This window comes from Anas platyrhynchos, chromosome 14 (genome assembly GCF_047663525.1).
Source record: "Anas platyrhynchos isolate ZD024472 breed Pekin duck chromosome 14, IASCAAS_PekinDuck_T2T, whole genome shotgun sequence".
In the NCBI taxonomy this organism is placed as follows: Eukaryota; Metazoa; Chordata; class Aves; order Anseriformes; family Anatidae; genus Anas; species Anas platyrhynchos.
The window spans coordinates 9,749,975-9,767,485 of NC_092600.1; the positions used below are offsets into that span (position 1 = coordinate 9,749,975).

At 66.9% G+C, this 17,511-nt stretch overlaps 1 protein-coding gene across 16 annotated transcripts; it reads left to right on the top strand.

Moving 5' to 3' along the window:
* Positions 1 to 51: 51 nt before the first annotated feature.
* Positions 52 to 16,823, top strand: PDLIM7 (PDZ and LIM domain 7). Of its 16 annotated transcripts, none has more exons than XM_072023491.1 (30): positions 53 to 194; positions 1,448 to 1,554; positions 4,530 to 4,681; positions 4,919 to 4,949; positions 5,693 to 5,865; positions 6,563 to 6,583; positions 7,228 to 7,373; positions 7,652 to 7,688; positions 7,835 to 7,924; positions 8,299 to 8,337; positions 8,463 to 8,608; positions 8,824 to 8,860; positions 9,430 to 9,468; positions 9,596 to 9,750; positions 9,962 to 9,998; positions 10,612 to 10,650; positions 10,766 to 10,920; positions 11,135 to 11,168; positions 11,599 to 11,637; positions 11,771 to 11,916; positions 12,150 to 12,186; positions 12,788 to 12,832; positions 12,921 to 13,075; positions 13,258 to 13,291; positions 14,195 to 14,253; positions 14,364 to 14,598; positions 14,690 to 14,870; positions 15,014 to 15,134; positions 15,567 to 15,682; positions 15,903 to 16,823. In XM_072023491.1, exons 2-30 carry the CDS (start codon positions 1,450 to 1,452, stop codon positions 15,987 to 15,989), a joined length of 2,691 nt encoding a protein of 896 aa, XP_071879592.1. In that variant the 5' UTR covers positions 53 to 194; positions 1,448 to 1,449; the 3' UTR covers positions 15,990 to 16,823. The 16 variants fall into 16 exon arrangements, with proteins under 16 accessions (XP_071879608.1, XP_071879592.1, XP_071879596.1 ...); XM_072023492.1 differs by lacking the exon at positions 53 to 194 and adding an exon at positions 873 to 1,030; XM_072023493.1 differs by lacking the exon at positions 53 to 194 and adding an exon at positions 1,264 to 1,285.
* Positions 16,824 to 17,511: the final 688 nt, after the last annotated feature.

Consider the following 17,511-nt stretch of genomic DNA (forward strand, 5'->3'; position numbering starts at 1 on the left):
AGCGGGCGCGGGCGCTGATTGGCCGAGCCGCCCGCTGGCCACGCCCCCCTCCCGGCCCTATATAAGGCGCGGCGGGGGGGCGGGGCCCGGGTTCGAGTCCCGCGGCCGCCGGCTCCGCTCCGCTCCCCTCCGCTCGGCCCCGCCGCGGCCACAGCCCCGCGGCCCCGCTGCCCCCGGGGGCCGGCCCGGCCCCGGTGAGTGCGGGGGGGGGCTGCTTACAGAGCGGGTGGGAGCTGAGGGTGTAGGGCTGGGGGAAAGCGGGGGTTTGGGGCCGGGAGGGGCAGGGCAGGGCTCCCAGTATGGGGATGGGGGCTGCGGAGGGGGGCCAGGGGTTCCTATAGGGTGTGGGGGGGTGTTAGGGGTGGGGGAGGTCTCCATGGGGTGCAGGGGGGTCCCGGTGGGGTAATGGGGGGCTCAGCCCCGCAGCCCCCCAGCAGCAGGTGGCCCCGTGGGACGTGGCTGTGCCCACCCTCCGGCAGGGCGCACGAGCAGAGGGTGGGGGGCTCCCACCTCACCCCCCCCCCCCAGCTCCCTCAACCCCACCAACCCCCAGTTTAGGGCTGCCAGACACCCCCCTCCTTCCTCCACCCCCACGGTGCTGCCGGGGACCCCACCTCGTCCCCTCCCTCCCCGCCCCGGCGAAGGCAGCGCCTCGCTGGGGGCTGCTGCGTGCCGGGGAATGTCTGACCCGGGGAATGTCTGACACGCAGCCTGCACCCAGCCCCGGCGAGAGGGAGCCGCCGGGTGTCAGCTTACACGCCTTATATAGCCCGGGTTAGGCCCGGGGGGAGCCGGGACACGACGGCCCCCAGCCCCAAGCGAGGCGTGGGGAGAGCCGAGCCCGTCCCGCTCCCGTTCCTCGCATTCAGGGCTCGGGAAGGGCACCGCGGCTCTCCCAAAGCGAGGCACGGTTAGGGCTGGCCAAAGTGCCCGGTGGCTTGGCGGGCTGACAGCTGTCAGTGTGGTGCTGGCGGGCAGGGATGCGCTGGGATTCCCTGCCCCAAACCCCAGCGCTGCGTGTGGCTCCCAGGTAGCGTCTGCGCAGCCAGCTGCCTCTCAGGGCATCCCACAGCTCCCCTGCTGCTGCTCATCCACCCGGCAAAAAGGCTTCTGGTTCCCAGCCCTGCCAGCTGCCACCTCTCTGCTGGCTGAAACGGCCTCGGGGGTTTTGGGGTGCTGCGAGGGAGAGCCCGTGCCAGGTTTGGGAGAGGGAGGGCAGCGCCCGTCTGGCTCCCCGGTGCCCCTCAGCTCTGGCGCTTCCACGGGAGATGCTGATGGATTTGGGGTGCGTCGGTAACCGCAGTGTGGGCTGGTCGGGGTGGAGCTGCTGCTGGAAACGTGACCTGTCTCCTCCTGCCCCGTCCTGCCGGGCCCCCTCCTCGGCTGCTCTCCCCACGCCGTTCCCACGTCGCGCCCCGCTGGGCTCACCCCCCCTCTTCCCTTGCAGAGATGGGCGACATGGAGTCCTACAAGGTGATGCTCAACGGGCCGGCGCCCTGGGGGTTCAGGCTGCAGGGAGGGAAGGATTTCAGCATGCCGCTCTCCATCTCTAGGGTAAGAGAAGCCAAACACCAGCGTGGCCCATTCTCCTCTGTCTCTGTGGATTTGGGGCCACAGCACCGAGGCAGCAGAGGCAGAGCCGTATGGGGGATGCAGGCGAGCTGGGGCCCCGGGAGTGCTGTGCCCAGCCCTGCCTGGCTCTGCGTAGCCTCCCCGGAGCCGCCTTATCAGCTGTGCTGTGGCAGGGGGGGTGTGTGTGTGCTGGGGGTGTTCCGGGCAGAGAACCGCAGCAGCGCTGTGTAACGCTGCTCAGCCTCTGCAGAGTCATCCTGGCTGCTGGGGGAGGCAGGGGAGGCCTCTTCCGGAGCGAGCCCCGCGCAGGGGGAGGGCGGCTGCTCTCCGTGCGTCTGAGCCGCGGGGCCAGCTCCGATCTGCACCGTCCTGGGGCCTGGTTTGTGCAGGGCACTCGCCCCGTCTGCCCGAGGCTGCGGTCCTGCTGGCACGGGACACATCCTATCCACAAAACCAGCTCGTTTTCTGAGCGCAGGCACACCCGAGCTGTTGTGCCGCCTGCTGCTCCTGCCTGGGGCACCTGGTGCGAGCCTCCCCCGGCGCGATGCTCACCAAGGCCGGGTCTGGCCCCTGGGTGCGTGTAGGTCCCTGTCCCTGGGTGGCCTGGCCCACGGGTGCTAGCAGCAGCTCCGGCCACAAAATTGCCTTATAAGCCTCGGAATGCGCCTGCACCGCCCGTGCTGCTGACGCTCGGGCAGCTGGCACGGGAGGCTGCTTCTCTGAGGACGGCCACGCCGGCGGCACCGGGCGCAGTGTGGGGGCCTGCCCCCGGCACCAGCCTTGGTGCTGAGTGCCCATCCTCGAGGTGGGGGTGTCCGCAGCGCCCAGCACGCAGCTCCCACCTGGGGGGCACCGTGCGAGGCTGCGATCGCCCGCACCGCTGCCCTGGGGCCAGCCGATCCTCGCCGAGCGCGGAGACGGCTTCGGCGAGTTTATTCTCTAAAAAATGTTTCTCTTGGCTGCGAGCCAGCGCTTAACAAAGGGTCTGATCAGACGGAGGAGCCTCCGAGGGCCTAGGGCAGGGGCCTTGCGAAGCAAGAAGCGATGTGCGCGCAGGCCAGCCCCGCTGCAGGGGCTCGGGAAGCGCAGGGCAGGGCAGAGCGGTGCCTGGGGCCCGGGGCGAAGGCGCTGGGGCTGCAAGAGGCTTCTGAGGAGCATGGGGCTGGGCAATAGTGTGAGGAGCAACAAGGACGTGCCCAGGGGACACAGCCAGCTTTGGGGGGGTGATGCTGGGCTGTGTCGCTGTCTGATGGCTGCTCCCAGCCCTGAAGGTGCCGCCTGGAGCACACAAGAGGCTCTGTGGGGTCCTGACGCCTCGGCTGCGAGGTGTCCCCAAGGTGGCAGAGCTGAGGTAGGAGCGGCAGCAGGCAGTGCGTGGCTCATCCTGGAGCGTGGCAGCAGGGAAGAGGAGAGACCTGGGTGCTGCGGGCGGGAGGGATGCTCCTCGTGCCCAGCTCACCTTGCTGGTGAGACGCGGAGCCCTGCGGGGAGGCCGCCCGGTGGCACCCAGAGGTGTGGGGAACAAAGGCCTGGCTGGGCGGAGAGGTGGAGGAAGGAAACCAGGGCAGGAGCTTTAGCCCAGGGGGCAGGAAACGGGAAGGCCAGAGCGGGTCCTGGCCGAGCCCGAGTCCGGCTGAGCTGGCATCTGCAGGAGGGGCTTCCTGGCGCGGCCGTGCCGGTGCTGGCGTGGGCCGGGCGTGCCGGGACACAGCCTGCCGCGCTCCCCCTCCCCGGGCAGCCGTGCGAAAACCTCTCCCAGCTCCAAACCCACGCAGCCACGGCTCCTTCCCAGCCCCGAGGGCAGCAAGCCGGGACGTGCAGGAGTGGCCGGGAGCATCCTTCTGTCCCGAACGCCGCAGGGGATGCCCGCGTCCCTTTTGGGGACGGTGGCGAGGTGCTGGTGGAGCCGCACCATGCCTGGCAGCTGGGGGAGGATTTGGCCTGGTACAGGAGGGGGTCTAAGTACCTGGGGCAGGGAGCGCTGCGCCCAGGGCGGGTCGGGCTCTGCGCATGGGCGAGGAGGGCCCCGATGCTCGGCGGCAGGGATTTTCCAGCCCTCTGACAGCGCTGGGAATCTGGCTCGCTCCTTTTATGTTCATGTCGAACAGGGCTTGAGGAAATACTTGGTCCAAATCCAAGCGCCTTGAGTTCTTCCGCGCTGGAGGAGCAGGAATGGCTGCAGCCTGCCCACGTCTGTCTGTCTGACTCCTCTGTCTGTCTGTCAGTGCCTGGGAGCTGCCTTGCAGCGGCGCTGGGGCCTGCGCCCTGCTCGCCCCTCGGCTGCGCATCCCCAGCAGGAGCTGAGGGTGTTTAGGGTCGGCAGGGGCGATCCAGGCACATCCCAGCCCCGTAGCTGAGCCGGGTGAGGGGTCCGAAGGGCACAGGAGCGTGGCCCAGCTGGGGGATGCGGGGTCTGTGTCCCCCCCGTGTTCCCCAGCTCCAGGCTGGGAGAGCTCCTGTGGTTTGTGGCCCCGAGGGGTGAGACGTGGGCTGCGTGCCGGGCCCTGACTCACCCCGCTCACTTCCAGCCCTGACACCTCAGGGAGCGAGGCAGAGCCAGCACGGCCTCTGCTGCTGGGCATCACCTGGAAATCCCGGGCTACCCATGGGGATGGGGACGGCGCTGTCCCTGGGGTGCTGGCACAGCCCCCGGCCGTGCTGTGCCGTCAGGGCAGTGTTTGGGGTTAGTGCTTGGCTGCTGCAGCCAGGGAGAGGCCGCTGTGGGTTAAAGAAATGGGAAATGTGGGGTGGGCTGGGGGTCTCTGCGTCAGCCTGGCGCTGCTCTGACCCCACACTGCTGCAGCACCATGCTGCAGGCTGTCCTAAAACGGGACGAGGCACCGTGAGGGGTGTCCTTTGGCGTCCTGTGCCTGGCTGACCTTGTCGCTGGCTCTCGCGGGGACAAATCGTCCCTCTGCCAGGCTGGCCAGCTCCCCCTGACTCTCTGTGTCCTGTAGCTGACGCCGGGCGGGAAGGCGGCCCAGGCTGGCGTGGGAGTGGGCGACTGGGTGCTGTACATCGACGGCGAGAGCACCAGCGCCATGACGCACATCGAGGCCCAGAACAGGATCCGTGCCTGTGGGGACAGGCTCTGCCTCACACTGAGCAGGTAGGGGCTTGTGGGGTGCGTAAATACGGGGTGCTGGTGTGGCCAGAGCCAAGCTGGGGCCCTCTGCCCGTTGTCCCCTCTGGTCCTGCTGCCCCAGAGCAGCTCCTGGCCCTCACCTCTGCCCACGGGGCAGTGCCACGGCTCCCTTGGGTGTGAGCACCCCATCGGTCCCATACGTGGGGGGGGGATGGCTGCTGGGCCCCTGCAGCTCCTGCCTCACCGTCTCCTTTCTTGCAGAGCCCAGAACCACCTGGGGAAGCCGCAGAAGGTAGGTGTTGCTGCATCGCTGCCTGCAGCAGCTCAGCCCCGAGCTGGGGGTGGGGAAGGCTCCGAGTTTATCCGGAGGAGCGGACTTTGCTCCTGGGGCCCAAAGGCTTCTTGGGGACCGGGGTGTGTTTGGAGGGCTGGTACGGCAGCTCTGAGCCCTAAGGACACGAGAGATTGGGGGGAGCAGGACCTGCCCCACAGGTGCCCAGTCCCCAGCTGCCACCGCTGGTCCTGGGTGCGGGCAGGGGTGCGGAGGGGCCAGGCAGCAGCAGCACGGCCTTTGGGCCCTATATTTGCCGGTGCTGGAGCTCCCTGGCACAGAAACTCCCTCCTTCCTGCTGCACGGGGAGGCAGAGCCAGGGCCAGCGGCTCCTGGACAGAAGCCACCTGCATGCCTTTAGCTTTGTGCCACGGGATGGTTGCGAGCAGCGCGTGTGCATGCCCGGCCCCGCCACGGGGCAGCAGCGAGCGTGTGGGGCACTTACTAATCCTACAGCAAACCCTCGGGACGGGCGTGCAGCCTGGTGTCCCTGGGCTGGATGCCCTGCGGAGAGGGGACCTGGCTGGCAGAGCCCGGTGCCCGAAGCTCACGCGCTGTCCATGTTTGCGTGCCCGGGTGTGTGTGGCAGGCGAGGACGAGCCCGGCTTTTCCACCTATCTGCCCGCTGCGCTGCCTGGCCCAGGGCTGCCCCTTGCATGCTGCTTGACGTGTGAGCCCGTGTCTGTGTGTTTTGTCTCGCTCAGGACTCACTCCCCTGCTCTGAGCCCCCGAAATATAACTTCGCTCCCAGCACCGCCCTCAACAAAACAGCTCGGCCCTTTGGGGCCGGCTCGCCTCCGAACCCACGGCCCGGGCTGGTGACGAAACCCGTGACGTACGTGCCCCTGGCGCCCGCCTGCACCCCCCAGCACAATGGGTATGTTGCTGTCCATCCCGCTCCCCGAGAACACAGGGGAGCCCGCTGCCCGGCCCCGCTGCGCCTTGCATGCCAGGCACCCGAGGGTGGGAGCGGGCGACGGTGCCCGTGCCGGGTCTGAGACTGGTGCTGAGACCACGTAACAGGACCGCCACGCGTGGGGACACGCTCACGCCTGCTCCTCGCTCGGGGACGTGTCCTCCTCCGCTGGCCTTTGGGGAGCCCCACGGGGCACAGCCATCAGAATACACTCACTGGCATCTGCGACAGCCCTGCAGCAAGGGGCAGGAAGGCTGTGGCTGCCGTGGATGCTCTCGGCAGCCCAGGGTGTTCTATGGGGCTGTGGGGACGGGCTGGCAAAGGGAAGCCCTGCACGGTGCTGCCGTGTGCCCGGCCAGCTGCTGCTCCCTGCCCGTCCTGGCCACAGCACCCTGGAGCTGGGTGATGGGGGGATGTAGCCCTGGCTGCCCTCCGCACCCAGGCCCATTTTGGGGGGCCGGGGGCAGCACAGAGTGCACTGTTGGCAATGTCCCCGCGGCCCAGCGTGCTCCCAGCCCCGGGCGAGCTGGACACAGGTGGCAGGGGGAGTGGTGCAGGCTGTAGGTGAGCTCTGGAAACTTCTTGGGTGCTCTGGGTCTAATTTCACCTTCCTTCTCTTTCTTTCTCTCCTCCCTTTCTCTTTCCCTTTCCCCTACAGGTGCAGAGCCTTGACAAGTCAGTAAGCCTTTTGCCTGCTCTCTCTAGCCTTCCTGCATGCCTCTTGCCCTGTTACTCCCCTGCTGGTGCCCCGCACACCTGGGGCAGGGTTAGCCTGGTGGCTCGGTGTCACTTGGGCCACGTGGGTCTCTCCTGGCATCAAGCTGTCCTTAGAGATGCTGGCTGTGGGGGCACTGGGGTGTCCTCGCACCTGGTCGTTTTTCTCTCCAGCATGTGGAAAGCTGCGCTGCGCACCCTGCCCATAGCACCACAGGTGTTTGCCAGGCCCCCGTACTGCTCCCCGGTGTGTGATTTTGCTCTTGGCTTTCTCTTGCCCTGTCTTCTCTCCTCCTGGCCTTTAGGGCCAGCCTCAAACTGCAGAGATGGAAAATGAGTGCTGAGAAGACGTCCTTAGTGGGCCCTTCCTATGTGGACGATAAGTAAGGGGTGGGGAGGACGTGCGTATTTGGTATTTGGAGCGTGAAATACTTGCTGTTGTGAGCCTGCGGAGGTATGGGGTGGCTTTGGGGAGGTGGTGACACTGTGGGCATCCCCATGGGTCTGTGGAGCAGCGGTGGGGATGGGACATGGGCAGCGCTGCCCCATTCCAACAGCCGGGCAGGGACAGGACGGTGCCAGCTGAACGCCCGCCCCTGTTGCTCGCAGGCAGCCGCCGCAGCACCCCACTACCCCCATATATGACCCCAGCAAGTTGCATCTGATCGAGGACTCTGAGGACTGGCAGCCCCGCAACACCAACACCCAGTCCCGCTCCTTCCTCAAACTGGCCCAGCTGACGGGCACAGACAGCCGTAAGTTCCCGTGGGCACTGGTGCTTCCAGCAGCCCAGGGTGCCCAGAACAGGCCCTGGATGTGGGATGAGGTGGCATCAGTTTGTGGCCGTGGTGGCCCCGTGGTGGCCCTATATGTGGCATGGGCCGTGTGTGGGCACGTGGTGGTGCCGTGGGTCTGGTTTGGGGCCAGCAGGGAGGGGGTGCCCGGTTCTGTTCCGTCATGCCGTGTGGGGTGTGTGGGGCTGTGGCTGTCCCCGACTGACTCTGTCTCCTCCTCTCTCCCCGGCTGCCCTCAGTGGAGGATCCCGATGAGGAGCTTGTTAGGAAGCCCAGGTAAGGGGTGGGCAGTGGGGGTGTAGCATGAGCCATAGGGCCTGCGGTGCTGGGGCTCAGCCCCCAGCCCGTTCTCCCTCCCACTGTGTCTTCTGCCCTGCCACCTCCTATTCCCCTGCCCCTCACTGTCCTTTCTGTGTCTGCAGAGCCGAGGTGGTCACTGCGCTGCAGCACCCGCTCTGTGCTCTCCAAGATGGGCACCACCAGCACTGGGCCACTGCTGTGCCCGTTCAGTTGTGAGGTTCCTGCCTGGGACAGTCCTGTCCAAATCTAGGGTGTCCTAATGCTGGGCTGTCCCCAACTGAGGTGTCCCCGGCAGGACCCAGGGCACTGCTGGCACTGGGGAGGCTGAGCTGCACCGCTGCACCCAGGACACAGCAGGGCGGTGGGGTCTGGGGGCACCGGCAGAGCCTGGCTGTGGGTGTAGGGAGCTGCTGGGCATCGTCTGGACCTCGGGCACAAAATCCTGTGATCGTGATCTGGGGCTGTGGGGGAGCTGGAATTGAGCGAGTGTTGCTGGCGTCACCATGGGGCTGCGGACAAGCCTTTGGGAATGCTCGGCCACGTGCCAGCCATTTACCGTTGTGCCGTCATTTTCTTGCCGCCGCAGGGGTCCTCGTGTGTCATTCTGGGGTACCGAGGAGGAGTGGTGAGTGCTGGGCTGTGCCGGGGGTCGGGGTGTGCCTGGCCCCTGGCAGCGCTGCCCCACGCCGCTGGCTATCAGAAGCAGGGGCAGGTCGGTGCCAGCTGAGCGCCTGCCCCTGTCACTTGCAGCCAGCCCCCGCACTCCCCTGGGACCCCCATGCGTGACCCGGGCAAGTTGCGGCTGATCGAGGATGCTGAGGACTGGCAGCCCCGCACCGGCACCTCCCAGTCCCGCTCCTTCCGCAAACTGGCCCGGCTGACGGGCACAGATGGCTGTAAGTTCCTGCAGGGCCTGGTGCCCGGAGCTGGCCCTGGGTGTGGGGCCGAGTGTCGGGGTCTGGCCATGGTGGCCCCATGGTGGCCCTGCGTGTGCTGTGGGGCTGTTTGGGGGCAGCAGGGAGGTGTGCCCGGTTCTGTTCCGTCATGCCGTGTGGGGCCGTGGCTGTCCCCGACTGACTCTGTCTCCTCCTTTCTCCCTGGCTGCCCTCAGTGGAGGATCACGATGAGGAGCTTGTTAGGAAGCCCAGGTAAGGGGTGGGCAGTGGGGTGCAACATGAGCTCTCAGCCATGGGGCCCACGGTGTCGGGGCTCAGCCCCCAGCCCGTTCTCCCTCCCACTGTGTCTTCTGTCCTGCCACCTCCTCGCCCCCTGCCCATGCTGGGTACTGCCGGTATCAGCCACTGCTGTACCCATCCTGTCATGAGGGTCCTGCCCCAGCACTGCCCTGCCAGGCTGGGCTGTCCCCACCCAGGTGTCCTGATAGTGGGGTGTCCCCAGTTGGGGTGTCCTGATGCTGGGTGTCCCCATGCGTGTGTCCCCGGCAGGACCCAGGGCACTGCTGGCACTGGGGAGGCTGAGCTGCACCCACTGCATTCAGGACACAGCGGGTCGGTGGGGTCTGGGGGCACTGGCTGTGGGTGTAGGGAGGTACGAGGCAGTACCGGGACCTCAGGCAAGGCAGCCCGTGGGGCTTCCTCCTGGCTGTTTTGGGACAAGTTCTGTCAGCATCTTTGGTGGGCTGAGGATATGCCAGGGGAATGCTCCACGCCGTGTGCCAAGCATTTACCGTTGTGCCGCCATTTCCTTGCCACCGCAGGGATTCCCGCGGGTCCTTCTGTGGCACAGTGGAGCAGCGGTGAGTGCGGGGCTGTTGTAGGGTTTGGTGTGTGTCAGGCCCTTGGGCAGCTCTGCCCCGTGCTGCCAGCTGGGCAGGAGCAGGGGCAGGATGGTGCCAGCTGAGTGCCTGCCCCCGCCACTCGCAGACAGCCCCTGCAGCCCATGGAGCCCCCCAAGACCCCCGCGTGTGACCCGGGGAAGTTGCGGCTGATCGAGGACGCTGTGGACTGGCAGCCCCACACCGGCACCTCCCAGTCCCGCTCCTTCCGCAAACTGGCCCAGCTGACGGGCACAGATGGCTGTAAGTTTCTGTGGGGCCAAGTGTCAGGGTCTGGCTGTGGTGGCCCCATGGTGTCCCTGCGTGTGGTGTGGGCAGTGCGGGGCCTTGTGGTGCTGCTGCGGGGCTGTTTGGGGCCAGCAGGGAGGGGGTGCCGGGTTCTGTTCTGTCGTGCTGTGTGGGGCTGTGGCTGTCCCCGACTGACTCTGTCTCCTTTCTCTCTGGCTGCCCTCAGTGGAGGATCACAATGAGGAGCTTGTTAGGAAGCCCAGGTAAGGGGTGGGCAGTGGGGTGCAGCATGAGCTCCTGGCCATGCAGCTGGCTCAGCCCCCAGCCCGTTCTCCCTCCCACTGTGTCTTCTGCCCTGCCACCTCCTCGCCCCCTGCCCCTCACTGTCCTTTCTGTGTCTGCAGAGCCGAGGTGGTCACTGCGCTGCAGCACCCGCTCTGTGCTCTCCTACGCGATGGGCACCACCAGCACTGGGTCACTGCCGTGCCCGTCCTGTCATGGGGGTCCTGCCCAGGCACCGTGCAGACAGACTGGGCTGTGCCCATCCAGTTGTCCTAATGCTGGGCTGTCGCCAGCTGAGGTGTCCCCGGCAGGACCCAGGGCACTGCTGGCACTGGGGAGGCTGAGCTGCACCGCTGCACCCAGGACACAGCGGGGCGGTGGGGTCTGGGGGCACCGGCAGAGCCTGGCTGTGGGTGTCGGGACGTGCAGGACAGCAGCGGGACCTTGTCACGAGGCAGTGGTACTGGTGTGGGGCTGCAGGGAGGCTGGGCTGGGCCTAGCACTGCTGGCGTCACTGTGGGGCTCGGGTTAAGTCATGGGGAATGCTCCATGCCAAGCATTTACCATTGTGCTGCCATTTTCTCAACGCCGCAGGGATTCCCGCGGGTCCTTCTATGGCACAGAGGAGCAGTGGTGAGTGCTGGGCTGTGCCAAGGGCCGGTGTGTGCTGGGCCTTTGGGCAGCACTGCCCCGTGCCACCGTCTGGGCAGGGACAGGATGGTGCCAGCTGAGCCCCTGCTACTCGCAGGCAGCCCGTGGAGCCTGAGGAGCCCCCCGAAACCCCAGCTTGTGACCCGGGCAAGTTGCGGCTGTTCGAGGACGCTGTGGACTGGCAGCCCCGCACCGGCACCTCCCAGTCCCGCTCCTTCCGCAAACTGGCCCGGCTGACGGGCACAGACGGCTGTAAGTTCCTGCAGGGCCTGGGTGCGGGGCCGAGCGTCGGGGTCTGGCCATGGTGGCCCTGTGGTGGCCCTGCGTGTGGTGTGGGCCCTGTGGTGGTCCTATGGGGCTGTTTGGGGGCAGCAGGGAGGGGTTTCCCAGATTTGTTCCGTCATGCCACGCGGGGCCGTGGCTGCCGCCGACTGACTCTTTCTTCCTCTCTTCCCGCCGCACACAGTGCAAGATGATGATGTGTTTGTTAGGAAGCCCAGGTAAGGGGTGGGCAGCGGGGCGCAGCACGAGGTGGGCTGCATGTCCCGGGCAAGGCGCTGGGCACTGCTGGCACTGAGCTGGGGAGGTTGAGAGGCACCACATCCTCTTGTGCTGCTGTGTTATGTAGGAGAGTGGTGGCACTGGAAACTGTGCTGTGGGTGCTGGGCAGTGCTGGGATTCCTGTCACAAGAGCCCAGGAGGTTCCTGTGGGGCTGCAGGGGCCAGGCACTCACACTGGTGGCACCTCTTGTGCCTTCCCATTTCCGTCATCCCTCCTGCCTTGGTGTTGTGAGCACTGGGTCCCCAAGCTGGGAGACAGCATGGGCACAAGGGCAGCTGGCATCTTGTGGGGTGGGGATATGCCAGGGGAATGCTCCACGCCGTGTGCCAAGCATTTACCATTGTGCCGCCATTTCCTTGCTACCACAGGGATTCCCGCGGGTCCTTCTGTGGCACAGTGGAGCAGCGGTGAGTGCGGAGCTGTTGTAGGGTTTGGTGTGTGTCGGGCCCTTGGGCAGCTCTGCCCCGTGCTGCCGGCTGGGCAGGAGCAGGGTCAGGAGCAGGACAGTACTGGCTGAGTGCCTGCCCCTGCCACTCGCAGGCAGCCCGTGGAGCCCCCCGAGACCCCCGCGTGTGACCCGGGCAAGTTGCGGCTGATCGAGGATGCTGAGGACTGGCAGCCCCGCACCGGCACCTCCCAGTCCCGCTCCTTCCGCAAACTGGCCCGGCTGACGGGCACAGACGGCCGTAAGTTCCTGCAGGGCCTGAGTGCGGGGCCGAGTGTCGGGATCTAGCTGTGGTGGCCCCGTGGTGTCCCTGCGTGTGGTGTGGGCAGTGTGGGGCCATGTGGTGTTGCTGCGGGGCTGTTTGGGGCCAGCAGGGAGGGGGTGCCAGGTTCTGTTTCATCGTGCTATGTGGGGTGTGTGGGGCCGTGGCTATCCTCGACTGACTCTGTCTCCTTTCTCCCCGGCTGCCCTAAGTGGAGGATCACAATGAGGAGCTTGTTAGGAAGCCCAGGTAAGGGGTGGGCTGCGGAGCACAGCACAAGCCATGGGGCCCATGGTGCTGGGACTCGTTCCTGGCCCGTTCACCCTCCCACTGTGTCTTCTGCCCTGCCACCTCCTCGCCCCCTGCCCCTCACTGTCCTTTCTGTGTCTGCAGAGCTGAGGTGGTCACTGCGCTGCAGCACCCGCTCTGTGCTCTCCAAGATGGGCACCACCAGCACTGGGCCAATGCTGTGCCCGTTCCGTTGTGAGGTTCCTGCCTGGGACGGTCCTGTCCAAATCTAGGGTGTCCTAATGCTGGGCTGTCCCCAGCTGAGGTGTCCCCGGCAGGACCCAGGGCACTGCTGGCACTGGGGAGGCTGAGCTGCACCGCTGCACCCAGGACACAGCGGGGCGGTGGGGTCTGGGGGCACCGGCAGAGCCTGGCTGTGGGTGTCGGGACGTGCAGGACAGCAGCGGGACCTTGTCACGAGGCAGTGGTACTGGTGTGGGGCTGCAGGGAAGCTGGGCTGGGCCTAGCACTGCTGGCGTCACTGTGGGGCTCGGGTTAAGTCATGGGGAATGCTCCATGCCTCGTCCCAAGCACTTACTGTTGTGCCGCCGTTTTCTCGAAGCCACGGGGGACCCCGCGTGTCGTTCTATGGCACAGAGGAGCAGCGGTGAGTGCCAGGCCCTTGGGTAGTCCTGCCCTGTGCCTCTGGCTCGGCAGGGGCAGGATGGTGCCAGCTGAGCCCCTGCTACTCGCAGGCAGCCCGTGGAGCCTGAGGAGCCCCCCGAAACCCCAGCTTGTGACCCGGGCAAGTTGCGGCTGTTTGAGGACGCTGTGGACTGGCAGCCCCGCACCGGCACCTCCCAGTCCCGCTCCTTCCGCAAACTGGCCCGGCTGACGGGCACAGATGGCTGTAAGTTCCTGTGGGGCCAAGTGTCGGGTCTGGCTGTGGTGGCCCCATGGTGGCCCTGCGTGTGCTGTGGGGCTGTTTGGGGGCAGCAGGGAGGGGGTGCCCGGTTCTGTTCCGTCATGCCACGTGGGGCCGTGGCTGCCGCCGACTGACTCTGTCTCCTCCTCTCTCCCCGCCGCACGCAGTGCAAGATGATGATGTGTTTGTTAGGAAGCCCAGGTAAGGGGTGGGCAGTGGGGCGCAGCACGAGGTGGGCTGCATGTCCCGGGCAGGGCGCTGGGCACTGCTGGCACTGAGCTGGGGAGGTCGAGCGGCACCACATCCTCTTGTGCTGCTGGGGCAAAGAGGAGAGTGGTGGCACTGGAAACCGTGCTGGGAGGTGCTGGGAGGTGCTGGGCACTGTTTGGACGTCAGGCGTGAGGGCTTGTGAGGGTCAGGCCGTGTCTGGAGGCAAGGAAGAGGCAGGCACTGGGGGAGGCCTGCTGGCAGCTTTTCTGCCTTTGTTCTTCACCTTCCCTCCTGCCTTGGTGTTTGAGTGCTGGGTCCAGATCTGCCTGGTTTGCTCTGTAGCAAATAAATTCTCCTGCTCTTATCGCCTGCTCCTTTTTCTGTTTGCCCTGGAGAGGCGCAGAGCTGCCAGCTTTCTGTCACTGTCCTTGCTCCTCTGGACCTCGCTTGTCCTGGCTTCTCCCAGGCCCGGTGCTGGCAGCATGCCCTGGGGGTCACAGGCACTGCCACCCTGCACCAGCCTGGCCCTGCCTTTCCCTGCCTCTGCTGGAGCTGACCCGGGGCTCCCCCCACCAGGCTGGCTGTAGGGTGCTGTGTGAGGCTGGGGGTACCTGCCCACTGTCACCTTTGAGCGTGCTGCAGTGGTGTGTGCGATCCTACAGGTCCCTGCCACCCTGCAGCACCCCATAACCGGGGCACGGCGCCCCGGCAGCTCAATGCTCCCACCCCGCTGGGTGCCACAGACCTGGGGGTGCTGCGTCCCCCAGCACCAAACCCGCTACCGGCCGGGCATGGGGGCTCAGCCAGCTCCTGGCTGTGGGGTGGGGGTCCCTGCTTGCATGCATAGGCTGTGGGGGCGAGCGTGGCAGGCTGGATTAACTGCTGGTTCTGTAGCCAGGTCTCCGTGCTGGACCCGTCCCCGGGAGCAGCGATGAAAACAGAGCCAGGACTGGGTGAGTGAAACCTTTCCTCTGGGGTCGGGGCAGGAGGGATGGGGGCAGAGGTAGGGCTGGTGCAGGGGGATTGGGGGAGCACCATCCAGGAGCCTTCCATGTGTGTGCAGCCCCCAGGACCCCCGCTGCCACCCCTGGCCCTGCCAGCCGCCCACCCTGGGCTGTGGACCCGTCGTTCGCCGAGCGCTACGCCCCGGACAAGACGAGCACGGTGCTGAGCAAGCACAGCCAGCCGGCCACGCCGACCCCCATGCAGAACCGCAGCTCCATCGTGCAGGCGGCCCAGCAGGCGCCCGAAGGCCTGGGCCGCACGCCGCTCTGCTACAAGTGCAACAAGGTCATCAGGTGAGCCCTGGCCACCCGCCGCCACCCTGCCACCCTCCCGGGCACATGCCGGGGCCCCGGTGGGGCTGACGTGGCTTCTGTCCCGCCTCAGGGGCCGCTACCTGGTGGCGCTGGGACATTACTACCACCCCGAGGAGTTCACCTGCTGCCAGTGCAGGAAGGTGCTGGATGAGGGGGGTTTCTTCGAGGAGAAGGGCTCCATCTTCTGCCCCAAGTGCTACGACACGCGCTACGCGCCCAGCTGCGCCAAGTGCAAGAAGAAGATCACCGGGGTGAGTGTCCCTCGGCCCGTCCTGCGCCTCCTATGTGTCCCCACCTCTGTCCCTTCCCCTCCTGCTAGCTCTTTGTCCCCTGTCCCTTTCAGCCCTGGGTGGGGGTCCCCCAAGGTGCAGGGCTGACAGCGTCTCTCCTGCAGGAGGTGATGCACGCGCTGAAGATGACCTGGCATGTGCAGTGCTTCACCTGCGCAGCCTGCAAAACTCCCATCCGCAACCGTGCCTTCTACATGGAGGAGGGACAGCCCTACTGCGAGAGAGGTATAGGACCGGGGGGGGGGGACCTGGTGTCACCCCGGGGCACCGGCAGGGCTCAGCACCTCGTGGCAGGAGCCCGGGGTGAGCTGCCCTGCGCTGCGGGGCTCTCCCCGGGCCATGGGGACGGCTGGGTGTCCCCTGAGCCCTCTGTCCCCGTCCTCCCTGGCTGCTGGGTGGTGCCAGCGCTGGCGGGTTGCTGCGGCGATGACGGAGGATGTGGATCAAAGCGAGTGCTGCATCCTGGGAGCTGAGGTTCGCCTCCTCCCCGCAGCATGGTGGCGGTCAGGGACACCCTGCCCCGGGTGCCTGGTGCTTCGAGCGTTGTCCCTGTCCTGGGCTGGACACGAGATGTCCCCAGGCTGTGCCCTGCTGCACGGGGACACGAGGGCTCGCAGGCTGGGGGAACGCTGAGCCGGGCTCTGCCTCTGCTCGCAGACTACGAGAAGATGTTTGGCACCAAGTGCCGCGGCTGCGACTTCAAGATCGATGCCGGGGACCGGTTCCTGGAGGCGCTGGGCTTCAGCTGGCACGACACTTGCTTCGTCTGCGCGGTGAGCCACGCGTCTGCCTCGTCCTTCTCTCCCCGGGTGCTGGCTGGAGGCTGGCGGGGGCTGTAACGGGGGCCCTGAGTCCACGAGTTTTTCCCCACCTCGCTCTGTGCCAGTGCCTCTGAGCCTGCACGAGGCCGGTGCTGAGCGGGAGAGCAGCTGGGGCTGAGCGTGGGAGGGGACCCCAGGGACCCCGCTGACCGCCTGCGCTTTCCTCCCCCAGATCTGCCAGACCAACCTGGAAGGGAAGACGTTCTACTCCAAGAAGGACAAGCCGCTGTGCAAGAGCCACGCTTTCTCCCACGTGTGAGGCGCGGGAGGCCGGCTGTGCCCACGCATGCCCCTGGCCCTGCATGCTCCTCTCCCACCCCTTCCCCTGCCCCAGGGAGCCAGGCTGGGACCTCACCCCTTCCCCTCGCTCCTGCCTCTTTCCTGGCAGCTCCTGGCTGGGCTCCAGCAGAGGCAGGGCCGGCCTCAGAGCCCCTTCTTGCTGGGTGGCTTCTTCTGTGCCCCCCCGGCTGACCTAGGAGCCCGGGGAAGGGGATTCCACGTGGCTCTGCTGCCCCTGAGCTGCTCAGCATGGGGGCTGGAGTCAGGGGTGGGTGCCTGGCTGCAGCGGGGCTGCTCCCTTGCCTGGATGAGGCCCACCTGCCCTGGCACCAGGGCAGAGACGCTCCTAGCGCATCCCTGAGCGGGCGAGGACCAGCCCCCAGCCCCTGCCGAGCTCTCCCCCCACCTTCCCCGCTTCGTGCTCAGCGTGTGGGGCTGGAGAAAACCGCCTCTTCTCCCCCTGCCTGCCACGACCCCACTGCCCACTGCCTTGCAGACCGCGGCGGCGCCTTCCCGTGGCTGCGGGCTGGGGGGGCTCTGTGCCTTATGTCCCTGCGCCCAGCTCCCCGCTGCTCCCCTGGTGGGGGGCTGGTGGGGGGCAGCACCCCCTGCCCGGCCGTGCCGGGGTGCAGGGCCCCGTGCCGGCCTCTGGCTCCCCGCAAGGCTCGGAAACAGCTTCCTACCAAAGAGCGTGTGCCGCCGCTGTCCCAGCACTGTAAAACGCCTCTCCCAAACCCACACTCTCCGGTTGGGCTGCCTCCGATGTAGCCACGGTGCTTTTAGTGCCTTTAATAAACACTTCTCTGCAAGTGCCCGCTGTCTCGGGGCCTGCGGTTGCGCCCAGCGAGGGGCGGCGGGGCCGGGAAGGTGGCGAGCAGCCTGGAGCCCTGCCCCGGGGCCTGACTCAGCTCGATGGAGCTCGCAGGGAAAAGCTTTGCCTCGGATTTCTCCTCCTCTGTCCCTGGCTTTTAGCAGGCGGAGGCAGCAATGAATCCACGAGGCAAAGCTGGGGCTGGGCTGAGCGAGGGGATACAGGGTCGGACACCACAGCGGTGTCCCCGTGTCCCTGCTGCTGCGTCCCCGAGGCCGTGCAGGGGCCGAGGAGTCACTGGCAGGAGCGTGGTGGTGCTGGGCGTGCTTCGGCGCCACGCGGCCACGCGTTGAGTGCAGCTGCTGTCCCCAAGGACGGGCGCGAGGCAGCGCCGGCTGGAACAGGCTCGGGGGCAGTGGGTGTGGGGAGGAGCTGCTCCCACTGCTCCGCTCTGGCAGCCGGAGCGGTCATTAATAATTGCAGCTCTTAACGTGATGAGCAATCGTAAGGAAAAGTGTCTCGCTAATCTGCTGGAACCTTCTGCCGGGGGCAGGATCTGGCTGCGGGAACCGAACCCCACCCAGAGCCAGGCCGAGGTGCGGGGCCCCCGGTCCCTGGAGAGGTGCAAACCCCATCAGAGAGCGGCAGGGAGGAGGTGGAATAACTGGGGCTTACTGGGAGCTCGGAGCCG